Here is a 15,820-nt window from a genome sequence, read left to right on the forward strand (position 1 = left end):
GTGTATTTTTCTGATGATTAGTGACATTGAGCATCTTCTCATATGTCTCTTGGCCATCTGTACTCCTTGAGAAGTGTCTATTCAGGTCCTTTGCCCATTTTTTAATTGGATTGTTTGTTGTTTTTTTGTTTTGTTTTTTTGGTATTCAGTTGTTGAAGTTCTTTATAAATTTTGGATATTAACCCCTTACCAAATATATCATTGGTAAATAGCTTCTTCCATTTAGTGGGCTGTCTTTTTATTTTGTTGATGGTTTTCTTTGCTGTGCAAAAATTTACTGGTTTGATGTAGTCCCATTTGTTTATTTTTTCTTTTGTTTCCTTTGCTGGAGAAGATATATCAGTAAAAATATTACTAAGATAAATGTTCTAGATTTTACTGCCTATGTTTTCTTCTAGGATTTTTATATTGAGTCTTATATTTTAGTCTTTAATTCATTCTGAGTTTATTCTTGTATACGGTGTTCTAATTTCATTTTTTATGTCTGTTTAATTTTCCCAACACCATTTATTGAATAGACTGTCTTTACCCTGTTGTATGTTCTCTCTCCTTTTGTCAAATATTAGCTGACCATATAGGCATGGATTTATTTCTGGAATCTCTATTCTGTCCCATTGATTATATGTCTGTTTTTATGCCTGTACTATGCTGTTTTGAATACTATTGCCTTTTAGTATAGTTTGATATAAGATAGCGTGATTCCTCCAACTTTGTTGTTCTTTTTCAAGATTGCTGTGCCTTTCAAGGTCTTTTGTGGTTCAATCTACATTTTTGGATTATTCTAATTCTGTGAAATATGCCATTGGTATTTTGATAGAAATTGTGCTGAATCTATATAGATTGCTTTGGGTAGTATGGACATTTTAACAATATTGATTTTTCCAGTCAGTGGGCATGGTATGTGCTTCCATTTATTTGTATCTTCCTAATTTCTTTCTTCAGTGTCTTATAATTTTCCAAATACAGGTCTTTTACCTCCTTGGTTAAATTATTCCTAGGTTGTTTTTTATTATGCAATTGTAAATGGGATTGTTTTCTTATTTTCCCCTTTCTGATAGTTTATTAATGGTGCATGGAAATGCAACCGATTTCTGGATATTTATTTTACATTCTGCTACTTTGATGAATTTTTAAATCAGTTCCAGTAGTTTTTTGGTGGAATCTTTATGGTTCTTTATATACAATATCATGTTATTCTTGCTATGTAGTCTTTATTGATTTCAGAGAGAGGATGGGAGAGGGAGAGAGAGATAGAAACATCAATGATCAGAGAGTCGTGGATCTCGGCTGCCTCCTGCACGCCCCCACTGGGGACCAAGCCTGCAACCAGGCATGTGCCCTGACCGGGAATTGAACCCTGATCTCTTCGATCTTAGGTCGATGCTCAGCTGCTGAGCCACGCCCGGCTGGGCTGTTATGTAGTCTTGATAAGTCTGGTTTCATAAAACTTTCTTGATAAGTGGCTTTATAATAGTCCATTGAATAGATTCATGATAAATTATAGAACTATTACTGTGTTTTTGGATGCTAACATTGGCCCTCATGTTTCACATTATTTATGGATAATGATGACATAAACATTCATGCAGATGGATTTTTTTTATTCTTTTGAATTATTTTTTAAGACAGATTCTCAGGATGGGAGATACTGAGTCAAAAAGTCTTAACTTTTGTATAGTTCTTGTGAATATTTGGCATCAGTTTTAAACTTAGCAATCAAAACCCTTTATCTGCTTTGGGCTGAGGCACTAACCATAGTAATCAGACCATTGGCAGGGCCTTGTTTCAAGATGACAATAACCTCATGAAAATTTCATTAGGAGTGAGGTTCAAGCACACAGGCAGTGGTGGCATGGGCTTTTGCAATGTCAGTCCAAAGACAATCTGTTTTCACTTAAATTTTAAAAATGTGTAAATAGATAACAGACATCTCAGAATTTCGGAATGCAGATGAGGCAGAAGTTTGCATTTAATGTGTGATATTTTAAATTAGAATTTGAATCTGTGAATGCATTCTGTGAGGGGTGCCAGGGAATCATACATAGCTTCCAGGGTGATATGCAGAAAGTGGGTTGCATCTGTAGGGAAAGAATCATGTTGAATTATATGTCATGTATTTATGCCATCCCTTTTCCAACTGTCTTTAAAAGTTTTGGATTCTTTTCATTAAACCCACTAAGTTGATACTAATCTTTTATTTTGATACTCTCTTTTATTTTCTTCTATATTCTTTAGATTTTTCTTATTCCACTTTTCCTGTTTCCTTGTGGTGTATATTTTATTTGTTTACTTTTAAAGTCATTTTCTAATCTAAACAATTAAGGCTCTTATTTGCCCCCCTGTATTATGGCTATATTGTATAAGTTTCAAAACTTAGAACTATCATTGTTCCTTATTTTTGAATAGTTTATAAATTCCATTTTGATTTTCTCTTTAGCTCAAGAATTACTTTTAAGTGATACTTTAAAAAATCTACAAGTGTATAGGTTTTTAAAGGGGGATTTCAAATATACTGTTCAATATATTATTGTTCTCTATATTTTATTATGTTCCTGGGGGGATAGAGAATGTAGCCTGTGCTATGTTTGCTCTTGAAAATTGGTTGAGATTTTCTTTTTGCCTAGTGTTTTAAACATTGGAAATAAAATTCTGTGAAGGACAGATTCTGTTCCATCAAGCTTTTAATTAAGTTCTTCAGATCATCCATATATTTTTTTCTCCTTCATCCTCAGTTTCTGAGAACTAGGTTAGACCATCTTACAGTGTCTATGGATATGTCCACGCTCCTTGTATTTATGCTAGTATTTGCTGTATATGATTCTGAGTTGCTAGATTTGGGACACATACATCATTTTGTTTAAGTGAACCTTTTGTTAAAATAAAGTATCCCTCTATGTTCCAGTTAATGCTTTCTAACAATTTTGTTTCTATTTTTGTCTAATATTAACCTGTTTGCTTTCTTTGGTTAACTTTTCTTTCTCTATATTTTGACACTGCTTTATTTTTAACAGTGCTATTTTGTTTTGGCTTATCTCTCATAAATGGCACATAACTAGATTTTTAACTCAGTCTTAGTACTTTTATCTTTTTTTCTTCTCATTTATCTTTATTGTTGAGAGTATTACAGGTGTCCCATTTCCCCCCCCCAATTGACCCCCTCCACTTCACTCCCACCCCCTCCCCAGGCCTTCACCCCGTTATTGCCTGTGTCCATGGGTTATGTATATATGCATATAACTTCTTTCGTTAATCTCTTCCCACCCTCCACCCCCCTTCCCTCTTTCCTCTGAAATATGATCATCTGTTGCATGCATTAATGTCTCTGGATCTATTTAGTTCATCAGATTATTTTGTTCATTAGCTTCTTCTTAAAGAAGACCCTTCAACTTTTCCTGTAGTACTGGTTTGGTGGTGATGAACTCCTTTAGCTTTTTCTTATCTGTGAAGCTCTTTATCTGACCTTCAGTTCTAAATGATAGCTTTGCTGGGTAGAGCAATCTTGGTTGTAGTTCCATGTTTTTCATCACTTTGAATATTCTTGCCACTCCCTTCTGGCCTGCAAGGTTTCTATTGAGAAATCAGCTGACAGTCCTATGGGTGCTCCCTTGTAGGTAACTGCTTTTCTCTTGCTGCTTTTAAGATTCTCTCTTTGTCTTTAACCTTTGGCATTTTAATTATGATGTGTCTTGGTGTGGGCCTCTTTGGGTTCCTCTTGTTTGGGACCCTCTGTGCTTCCTGGACTTGTAAGTCTATTTCTTTCCCCAGGTAGGGGAAGTTTTCTGTAATTCTTTTTTCAAATAGGTTTTCAATTTCTTGGTCTCTTTCTTCCCCTTCTGGCACCCCAATAATATGAATGTTGGGCCTCTTGAAGTTGTCCCAGAGACTCTTTATACTATCTTTATATTTCTGGATTCTTTTTTCTTTTTGCTCTTCTGGTTGGTTTTGTTTCCTCATGTTCCAAATTGCTGATTTGATTCTCAGCATCCTCTACTCTAGTGTTGATTCCATGTAAATTACTCATTTCAGTTTGTGTAGCCTTCATTTCAAATTGGTACTTTATTATGTTATCGATTTTCTCAGTTATTTCCCTATTAGTATGCTTAAACAACCTTACAAACAAAATTCTGAACTCTGTATCTGTTAGCTTGCTTGGATCTATTTCATTTAGTTCCTCTTCTAGAGATTTCTTCTGTCCTTTCCTTTGTGACATGTTTCTTTGCCTCCACATTTTGGCTGCTTCCAGGTATTTGTTTCTATGTATTAGGTAGAGCTGCTGTGTCTCCTGGAATTTGTAGAGTGGCTTTGTGTAGTAGGAGTCCTGTAGTGTCCAGTGGTTCAGCCTCCCCAGTCACCTGAGCTGGGCCTTCTAGGTGCTCCCCTGTGTGGGCTGTGTGTACTGTCCTGTTGTAGTTGAGCCTTGGTTGCTGTTGGTGTCACTGGGAGCAATTGACCCCAAGGCCAATCAGCTGTGAGGACCAGCTGCAACTACAGCCAAAGAGCTGCTGTGCTGGAGACACCCTATGGATCAGGATTTACTTCAGTGGGGCTTTGATGTTCACCAAGTGCGCCCCTTCAGTGTGTCACTTGTGGATGTGGTAGGGTTGTAATCTAGTGTGGTGAAGTCTGACCACCAGGTAGTGCTTTTATCTTTTAATAGGTAATTTACCTTGTTCACATTTATTGTGACGTCTGCTGTGGTTAGATTTACTCTGCCTCCTTATTTTATGTTGTATATTTACTTTGCTTCTTTGGTTGCTATTTGTGTTTACTTAGTTTTTGCTCTGCTTCATTTTTCCTTTTATCCCCTTCATGACATTGGCTGACTGGTGATTTTTTTTAAAGGGGAAGATTAATTTCTCAAAAAATTTTATTAGTTTGAAAATTATTCGTTCCATTATAGCTTTCATTGGAGTACCTTTACATTTTAAATAAACATATCTAAACTTACAGTTTTCTTATCAAAGTGTAGAGTTAAATCAGTGTCTATGTCATCTCACAAATAAATCAAGGCCTTAGTATGCTTTTATCTTTCTTTCTTACCAGTTTCACTTTTTTGATTATTTTATCTAGGATTCATATGCAAACTTTTACAGTATTTTATCACACCCTGCATAAATCATTATTTAGACTAAATTATAAAGTTTTTTTCCTTGCTTACCACTCTGTTTTCATCATTTATTAGTTTATTTGTTGGATTATATTCTCTCTTTTTTAAAAATTGAATTTATTGGGGTGATATTGCTTCACAAAATTATACAGGTTTCAAGTGTACAACTAAATAAAATATCTGAACACTGCATTGGGTGCCCTTTGCCCCAAACAAAGGCTCTTTTGGTCCCCATTCCCCATCTCTGCTCACCTTCACCTACCACCTAACGCCATTTACCTCTGACTATCACCACACTATTGTCTTTGTCTATGTGATATCTGTATATCTCTCTCTATATGTTTGTGTATCTGTATACACATACATATACATACACACACACATCTATTTTGCTGAATCCCTTCATGTTCTTTTAGCTAGCTCTCAACCCCCTTCCTTCTAACAGCTGTCAGTCTGTTCCATGTATTTAAGCTTCTGTTTTTATTTTGCTGGTCAGTTCATTTTGTTGATTAGATTCCACATATAAGTGAGATCATATGGTATTTGTCTTTCTGTGACTGGCTTATTTCACGTAGCATAGTATTCTCCAGGTCCATCCATGTTGTTGGAAATGGTAAGATTTTCTTTGTTTTTAGAGCTGTATAGTATTCCATTGTGTAAATGTACTACATCTTATTTATCCACTCATCTACTGGTGGGCACTTTGGCTGTTTCCAGATCTTGGCTATTGTCAATTATGCTGCAATGAACATAGGGGTGCATGTATTCTTTTGAACTAGTGACTGGGTTCCTTCAGATATATTCCCAGAAGATCACTGTTTGAGTCTCTGTCAAGAGCTTCTCCAGAAAAAGAGCCCCCAAAGGTCCCCACTGGGTCCAGCAGACCCCTCTGCAGGAACTTAGCATGGCAAAGTGGTGTCTCCAGTAGCTGGAGGACCAGGAAATGCACTCCCTAGGCTAGGGCCGTAACAGTAGGAGTGCTTGACCCTGGGACAGTGGCCTTTGGCCTCTAGCTAACTCCCTTTTCTCCCAGGCAGACTGAATCCCCACTGATTTTTACCACCAGATGCTATGTGGACTCCTCTTCCTGTCTCTGTTGCTCTGAGTTGGGGATCCTTGCTTGAAGCTGAGACCCTTCACTCCTGGAGTGAGGGAGCTTTGCAGCCAAGAAATCCCTCCAGCTTCTCAGCCACCACATGTGGGTGCAGCAGCCAGCCCTTTCCACGTCTCAGCCCTTCTTACCAGTCTCTATGGGGTTTCTTCTGTAAATCCTTGGTTATAATAGTTCAGTTCAGCTAACCTTCAGTTGGTTATTCAGGCTGATTGCTCTATAATTTAGCTGTAAATCTAATTGGGCACTGGGAGCAGGTGAGTATAGCTTCCACCTGCTCTGCAGCCATCTTGGCATCTCCCCTGGATTATATTCTCAAATAATTATTTCAAAGTCTGTTGGAGGCAAACTTTTGAAATCTTTGTATTCTTAAATGTGTCTTTGTCACTTCCATCAGCATTTGTATAAACAGATAAAGAAATACTGGCTCAGAATAGTTTTTCTCAGAACTTATTGCTCATTTAAGTTCTTGAATCCATGTAGTTCATGAAAAGTCTGATGCAGATATAATTACTGAACTTTTGTAAAGGATTCATTTTTACCCTTGGATAGTTTTAGGGATTTTCTTTTAATCTTTAAGAATTTCCACAAGGTGTCTATCTGTGGGTCTTACCTTTTTCTCATTCTTTATACTCAGCAATTAGAGGGTTTTTCTACCTTGCTTATTTAATATTGGCTTTACCTTCAAATAGATCCAGATTCAACCACTTATCATCTGCTCAGCTGCTGCTGTCCTGGTTCATGCCACCATCATGCCTCTCCTGGAGCCCTTCCGCTGATTCACTGGTCTCCTTGCTTCCACCCTTGGCCCTCTAAAACCTGTTCTACCCATACCTTTCTGTAGTAGCCAGAGGAGTCTCTTAAACTTCCACTTGCGCCCCGGCCCAGGGATCGAGCCTGCAACGGAGGTATATGCCCTTGGCTGGAATTGAACCTGGGACCCTTCAGTCTGCAGGCCCAAGTCCTAGCCACTGAGCCAAACCAGCTAGGGCCAGAGATTCTAATTCTAAAAAGGACATGTTGTAGAATTCGCTGTCATCAGATGGGCCTGCCATTGCAGGATCTCAGGTGGCCAACGAAATCCATCCCCCCAAACAGCTCTGAGATTGATCCTATAATACAGAGCAACGGAACTTAAATTTTGTGCAAAGTGATTTTTTGAAATTAGGTGCCACATTGACAGTGTGTTTCTAAATTGGCAGTCATTGGGCAGCATTCCATAATGTCTCTAATTTATGTCTTAGCTGACTGGGAATATCAAGAGTTACAGCTTCAAATTGTTATCCTGTGAGGCTTGTCACACTGTGGTTATGACAGAAGTACTCTCATTACTTTGCAAAACTTATAACTTTTCTTTGAAATTACCTTCTTGAGTTTCCATTTCTCTTAGGTATAATCTACCCTAAGATTAAATTTGGTTTGCCCGTTCATAGTTCAGAATTTAAACTAGTTGAAAATCTTTATGCACTTTTTTATATTCGAGAAAATACAGGACTTATTAATTTCAACCTCAAGAAATCTTCAGAGATTTTGTAGGGACTTCAGCAGTAAATGTAGAAAACAATTTTTGTAATAATATACAGTATTCATATGAATAAAAAATATGGCACTTCAGAGATATTCCAAAAAGGATCTAATTTAGTCTAGTGTCTGGAGCTGAGTCATTTTATCAGACATGGATCTCAGTGGTTGGGCTGAATGGGAGTCTTGTCTGCGCTCTCTGTTTTTTGTTCTTCAGTTTATTATAGACAGTTAAACAGAAAGTGAGAGAGAGAGAGGTGCAGATAGAGATATGGACACTTCTGGCAAAGTTTAAGGCAGAAAAGAGACATTTAGGAGGAAACAAGTGAAGAACACGTTTTGAAAAAGATGCAAAGCAGTTCTTCCTGGGTAGAGAGTAAGAGTATTTTTTCCTAGATCTTCTGAAGATACCCTGATTGATTACTTAGTACCTTTGTATCCCAGTTTCCCAAGCAAATGGCTTTATTTATAGACTGATAGCATTATCATTGAAGATGATCAGTCATTAAAAGTCTTTCTTACTTAGGGAGCCCCGTGTTGTTCATTTTAAATTAAGCCAAGGGAGTGCTGAATAATTATCATTTAGTCAACACATATTTATTGATGAGGATGCTAGACTCATGGAATTTATAGCCTCATGGGGATACAGATAAATAAACAGGCAATGACATCACTGAGTGGCAAGTGTTGTGATGGGGGTGTACAAAAGCAGAAGGGGAGACCCAGAGGCGAGTGATTTACCCAATCTTGGGGAGTGAGGAAAGGCTCCGAAAGAAAGTGAGATGCCGAGTTGCATTCTTATGGGTGAGAAAGAGCCAACCGAAAATAACCAAAAGATTGAACGTGCCTCTGCTTGGGGATAAGAAAGCCTGATCCCACATCTGAAGAACTGAGAGTGGTCCTGAATGGCTAGACCAGGGGTAGGGAATGTCCGGTCTGTGGGCCATATCATTTGGTCTGGCCCTGCCAAGGCAACTGCAGGCACGACGCAAAATTCAGTACATCTAGGAGCTTTTTTCATAGCTAATTTTTAAGGTGATAATTTGGTATGGCCTGGGAATGATGTTATAAATAAATATCCAAATAGCCCTTGGCAGAAAAAAGGTTCCCCACCCCTGGTCTAGACGGAAACTGGTAAGAGACAAGGCTGGAGAGTTAAGTGGGAGCCAGATCATGAAGGATCTTCTACATAGTATAAAGGAGTTTGAAAGTTACATTGGGTGACCCCTTTCCTATAGAGACTTTATATTTCACCTTCTTTGTCTTTTTTTTATTTTTTATCACAGATGTTGCAATAGCATAAGAGGTATTGCCATTCTGTTTGTTACAGATAAATAGGAACTTTCAAAAGTAGGCATGTGTGTAGAAATGGGCTAACATAGAAGGCTTCTATTCATTTTAAGCCTTGCTTACAAGGTTGGTCTTGTGCTGGCTTCTGGGAACTTGGCTGATAAACAGTTCTCTACGTTGATATAAACCTTTTTGTAATAGAGAAAGCTGGCAGAGTGTGCCTAGACTATGCAAACAGTATGGTTTATACTGAAAACCGACTTCTTTTCTGGGACTCTGGAGCTTTGATATGTGCTAGGCAGAGGGGGCCTATGTGACCAACCCCCAATGAAAACACATAGTGCTGAGTCTGTAATGGGTTTCGTTGGGCAGAGACATCACACATATGTTTCTGCACTTTCATAGCTGGGGGAAGAGTATGTTCTGTGTGACCCGTAATTAGAGGGAGAGACCATATGAAAGCTGCACATGGATTCCTCCAGACTTCACTTATCTAACCCAATTTGATCCCCTACTATGTTTCTCAAATTCTCAAACTTGGCTTTGAATTACTTTTACCTTCAAATGATAGAGATGTGTTTGCTTTAAGGACAGTCAAAAGAAAGAGCTGTATTCTCTCTAAGGGCACTTTCAAATCAGGAGATCTGGAAAGCATTTGAGTAATGGCAAAAGTCCTTGAAATGTTTATAGTGTCCCAAGGTGACTTTTTTATTTCTTTTAACAGGTGAGAACTTAGTTGATTGTGCGGCTCCTGGTGTACTAAAATCAACCACATTATTGTAGTGCTACACCCAAATCCAAACAGCCCCTCTTGTCACATTAGAAGTGCATTAGTATTTATAGAACAATATCTATGGACTAGATACTTTTCTATAATTTATATTGGGAACTTTTACTCATGGCTTACTTTCCAATAATTTCTTTTTAAACAATTCAAAGAAATTCCTGGTGTTTTAATGAACTTCGGACCCTGCCTGAAGGAACTTACAGCCAACCAGGAATCCTTGGGTTTCTTATGGGCTTCGTCTTCATTTTTGTAAATTCTTTGGAGAGCTATGTCCTTTCTTACAGAGTAACTGGCAGTGGTGTGACCCCACTGAGCAGTCCCTCCTTGGAGGACAGGTTTTATATTTCCTCTCCATCATCTTTGTCTCCCCCTGGACTGAGGTAGGATTGTAAAAATGATGGGTTTACTGCTCCCTGATTTCTATTTGGCCTTGGAAGTCTCTCATGGTAGCATTTCCTGGGACTCAGTAGATAAAGAGCACTACTTCTGGAGCGTGGCTGGGCTTGTGTTTGATCTGTATTTCTTGTCGTCTTGGAGAAGATTGACAGTTCATAAGTGGACTTTAATATAGAAGCTCCCTGCAGTTGTTAGTATGCAGCAACACAGTGATTTCTCAGCGTAGTCTATTTTCTATTGTTTCCTCTCCCATTTTATTGCCTTCCCATCCTTTATTTTTCTCTTTTCCCCTCCTTTTCACTTATCACGTCATCAAACTCCTCCTCTCAGTTGTGCATAAACACTTATTTTAATACTTATTGTACTTACAGAATGAAGTTTTATGTTTCTAGTTCATAATTTTCAAAGCAAATGAAGCATTTTATTGTATTAGCAATAATTTTATGGAAATGTTTTTATTCATGCAGGTCTAGATTCTTTTGTTATGTTAGAGCAAGGGGCTTGTTTTGTTGATTTGGCTTGATCTTATCCTTCCAGGACAAGAGCTGTAATGGAAAGTATATTTTCTACTGCCGATGTAAGTCTGCCTGGAATCAGTTACTTGCCAACAGAAGTTCAGTTCTAATCAAAGTGCAGGTTATTCACGTAGGTCCCTGTCCTTAGATGTCTGCCTTATTTTGTTACTACTTTTACTTTAATCTGTCAGTTGTCTTTCAATTACATGTGAGAAGGAAAATAAAAAAGTATTCCCATTCAACTGCTTATTTGTAAAGAGGCCCACTTAATGAAGTGTGTGAGTGTTGCAAGATTTGCTGGTGTTGTGTCATTAGGTTTAGAAGAAAAGTTCCTGAGGCTGCTTGTCACCCATCATAACCTGACAGCCTGATTTTATTCCCTTCTGAAAAGATGTGTCATCATTGCATCCTCTAATAGCCTTTGCTGTTTTCTATTCCAGTTTCCCAGAGAGATGGTCATTCAGAGCCTACACGTCTGTTCTGTATTTTGATCCTTGGATGAGAATATTTATTCAGGCCAAAAAAGTTAAAACAAAACACTTATGTCATTGCCTCTATAGACCCAGGTAACTCAACTTCCTTTACTTATCTTCACACAGTTTTTATTTATAAAATCAATATGCCCTCCTCCCCAAAATTTGTAGTAAGATTTTTACAATTCAATAGCAGGATTTTACAACTTGATGGTAAGATTTTTGCTATTATAAATAAAATTTAAACTGCATTCTAGAAGGTTTGCTAAAGAGTAATCATGTGTTACAAATATTTAGCCATAATAACAAAACACTGCATTGAACTCTCTTAAGTTAAATAATCACTTCAAGTAAGAATTTGGCTTGTACTTTAATGAATCTTAGGTGCTTCGCTTGTGATAGTTTCCATTAAAAAAATCACAGTTCATTTATAATTTTTGTTTACTCAATATATTTGAACTGTTGAATAATGTGCTTCTTTGTGTGTATATATTTTATGTTTAGAATGAACATATTTATAAATACACATTTGGTTCATTTATATTTTAGCATAAACCTTTTTTTATTACCTCTGTAAATCTAGTTAACATCTATCGCCATACATAGTTACAAAGTTTTTTTCTTGTGATGAGAACTTTTAAGATCTACTACCTTAGCAACTTTTAAATAAGCAATTTAACTGTAGTTACCTTTGCTGTACATTATATCCTTATGACTTATTATATAACTGGAAGTTTGTACCAGCATAAACTTTTTTAAACTGACATTTGCATATTATAAAAGTTACCTTGATCAACTACACATGCAGTCAGAACAGTCATTCTTTGTGTGTGGGGTTTCTGGGTGATCATTTATTTATTCACCACACATTTATCAAAGTCTTTTGTGAGCCTTAGGTTGTGCTAGGTACAAAATATAAAAAAATCAGATTAGTTCTAGTTTTGAGGAGCTTAATATCTACCGGGAGAAACATTTAATGCTTGTACACTGTCTATATATATGCCTTTTAAAAAAATTGATTTCAGAGAGAGGAAGGGAGAAAGAGAGAGAGAGAGAAACACTGATGTGAGAGAGAAACATCGATTGGCTGCCTCCCACATAAACACCCTGACCTGGGATTGAACCTGCAACCTGGGTATGTGCCCTGATTATGAATCAACCCACCACCCTTTAGTGTACAGGATGACACTCCAACCAAATGAGCCACATCAGCATACATCTAACGGGCTATAGATATGCCTTTTTACATGCATTATTTTGTCTGATTTTTGCAGTGTCCCTGTGAGTTGTGTTTTATCATCCTTGTTTTAGAGATAAGGAAATGTCAGAACTGTATACAAGAGTTCAAATCTTCTGGCTCCAAATTCTTTACCAAATTCCATGCTGTTTCCCCTATATCACTAACTTTTTATAATAGACCTACATTTGTTATGTTTTCTTATTTTCATGAAAAAGTAGATGCTGTACTGGCTTTGTAATCACTCATACCAATATTAATATTAAAAATTTAGATCTCTTAGTTGTATACCCTGACCACACACCAATGGATTCCTCAAAAGCTTTACTTTTGATTTCTAATTACTTTTGATCTGCAGATCATATTATCAAAAATGAAGCATATCAAGCCTCAGACTTTCTCTATAAATCTACCTGTTTGTTCCCTAATTCAAAACTTTCCTATGGGACAGAATTAGAGGACAAGACGCCTCACAGGGGTTTGATTGCTCACATATCTTCCTTTGGTTGTACACCAGTCTGTTTCTGGTACAGTTTCCAGGTGTAAAGTCCAGAATATGAAATCCAGTGTGTCCAGGATGGCACATTTAGTTTCCCCAGACACATTTGGCCTGAGGTATAGCAACTCAGAGAGGGCCATGGTGTGGCGTGAGATTAAGTTCACACTCATCAGCAATGGAAGGCCTTTTCCTCCAAGGTAAGGGCAGATTTGCTCCTGGAAGAGTCTATATTGTTGAAAGTATTGTTACTTTTGGAAGACTTTCAGCTAGGTGATTTCTAAGGTCTCTTTCAACTTAAAGATTTTATAAGTCTGTAATTCTTGGAGTTTTAAATACTGTTTATATAATACAGACAAGTTAGTATATAGTTGTATTACTTAATCTTAGCAACAGACATTACTGATTTCTTTGGCTTTGAATTCTTTAACTTTAGTAGGAAAATAAGTCTCAGATTTACATAGACATTAAATCTCTGTGTGTGGACATAAAATGGTCACTTTTGAAAGCTCTTTAAGGGAGACCAGAGCCAAAGTGTCTGTTGGAAGATCTTCGTTTTTCATTAACATTGCTTTGCCATGGACCAGTAATACTGAAAGGAGCCCCCAAGACATGGAATTGGATTCACCCTGCTTTCTTTGGAACAGCACGGTCCTTTTTTAGGTTTTTCAGGGACACTACGTTTATGGCCTGCTCTTGAATACTCTGCAACACTATTCTTCTGGGATAGTCTTTTCATTTGCTTTTCATTTCAGCAGTAAGAGCTGGACTGCTTGGAGCCCACACCCTCACTGACTTGTTCATTAAACCATTGAAGTAGATGAATTTAGGATGACAGTTATTTTTTTAACATTAAACTTTTTCATGCAGGTAACTGGGCAGACTTCTACAAATACTTCAGATTCTTTTTTTTTTTTTTTTAATCCTTACCTGAGGATATTTTTTCCATTGCTTTCCAGAGAGAGTGGAAGGGCAGGGAGAGAGAGGAATGATGACGTGAAAGAGACACATCTATTGGCTGTCTCCCACTCTCGCCCCAACTGGGGTGGAGCCTGCAACTGAGACACGTGCCCTTGGCTGGAATCTTACCCGGGACCCTGCAGTCCACGGGCCGTCGCTCTCACCACTGAGCTAAACCAGCTAGGGCAATACTTAAGATTCTTAAAAGGAAAGGAATTTATCCAGCTGCTCATTTCATTTCCTCATTCCCAATGCATTTTTCCTCTGAACACACATTGAGGGAGTATGTAGTTAATGTTTTTATTAGATAATAATAACACATTAAGTACTTACTCTAGCGATTTTCAACCTTTTTCATCTCATGGCACACATAAAATAATTACTAAAATTCTGCAGCACACCAAAAAATATATTTTTTGCCAATCTGACAAAAAAATAGGTATAATTTTGATTCATTTATACTGACAGCTGTTGTTGTATCGGCTGCTGTCATTTTTTTAATTTGACAATCTAAGGGAAAAGAGGTCAGTGCCCCTGACTAAATAGTCAGGTGTTGCATGTTTTACAGACTCTTGTAGCACACCATTTGAAAATCACTGACTTTCTCCAAATCAGCATTGTTCTATGTTCTTTAGCTGTATCGACACCTTTAGTTCTCATGACAACTTTTGAGATAGATACCATGGCTACCATTCAGGTATCCTTTTCTTACAGATAATGAAATGAAATTACAGAAAATGAAGTAATTTTCCCAGTCTTACACTACGAAGAAGGGGCCCATCTACACCTTAGCAGATGGGCTCCAAGCAGTCCAGCTCTTACTGCTGAATCATGAAGGTGTTCTGTCTTGAGTGTATCTGTACTGCTGCTGTTGAGATAATGGAAGAGAGCCTTAAACAGACTCCAGCTAACAAACATTTACATTACATATAACCTGTTTGTGAAAAATTTGCATTACTGTGTACATAAAGTCAGAATATATAAAGGCAATTCTAGATCAAGCTATCATTTAAAAGCCATTACTATTATCATAGATTCAGGGGGTTGGCAAACCTTTTCTGTAAAAGGCCTCATAGTAAATCTCTGGTTACACTCAGCCTCGTTTGCATATTTTACTTTTATATATATAAATCCTTTAAATGGAAAAACCATTCTTAGATCTTAGACAATCAAAAACAAGCTGCTGGCCCAATTTGGCACATGGGCCATGTATTACCTCTACTTGGCATAGACTCATTGGAGCATATAGATTTAGACTCTCCCTGAGCAAACACCTCTCTTTATATGTCTTAAGACAATTTGGTTTCCAGAAATGATTATAGGTTTTCACCTAACTCTTGTTGAAAATGTGATGCCTTTTCTAAACATGAAGGTATTAGAGAATGGAGAGCTACCGAGTCAGTAGATATGAGGCAAAAGTGATAAAATGAGGTGTACAGAGGTTTGGGCGTTCTCAAACCAAATATTCTGGAATTTTCTCTCCATGATGACTTAAATCAACATTTTAAATCCTGGGTTCCAGGAAGGCTGTATCACAGGTACACATAGTTTCAGCTCCATTCCGCAGTGCTTTTCTCACCTGTACTGTGCTCCCTTTGAGTTTGAGTTTATGGGTGTATATAGTTTTCACTTCCTTGATTGTTCTAGAGCGTCTTTACTCTCACTAAAGCACTGGTAATGAAGTAGGAAATATGATTTAGTAGTTTAAAGTGATAATATGTGTTTCTGAGCATTTCAGTTAAAGATGACTGGGGACTGGGAGAAGCAGTTAACCCGGTATCAGTGATGATCTGGGAGAGAGGGTTATGTGTGTCAACCAGAAACGCTGATAATGGAGCAGTTGCATAGACATTTTTTATGTGAAAATTATCCTATTTTATGTATAAGTGAACATTTGTGTGGGCAGAGATTTAAAAAAATATTTATT

At 37.4% G+C, this 15,820-nt stretch overlaps 1 protein-coding gene across 1 annotated transcript in view; it reads left to right on the forward strand.

Moving 5' to 3' along the window:
• The window catches only part of MORC1 (MORC family CW-type zinc finger 1), a gene marked incomplete at its 5' end in the record, with an annotated part of 137,846 nt that overhangs the window by 28,638 nt on the left and 93,388 nt on the right, over positions 1 to 15,820 (forward strand). The window contains one exon of the mRNA XM_081138323.1: positions 11,168 to 11,293. Within this exon, the coding sequence (XP_080994449.1) occupies positions 11,168 to 11,293 (126 nt within the window). The remainder of the gene's footprint in view (positions 1 to 11,167; positions 11,294 to 15,820) is intronic.

This window comes from Miniopterus schreibersii (genome assembly GCF_964146895.1).
Source record: "Miniopterus schreibersii genome assembly, chromosome: 5".
In the NCBI taxonomy this organism is placed as follows: Eukaryota; Metazoa; Chordata; class Mammalia; order Chiroptera; family Miniopteridae; genus Miniopterus; species Miniopterus schreibersii.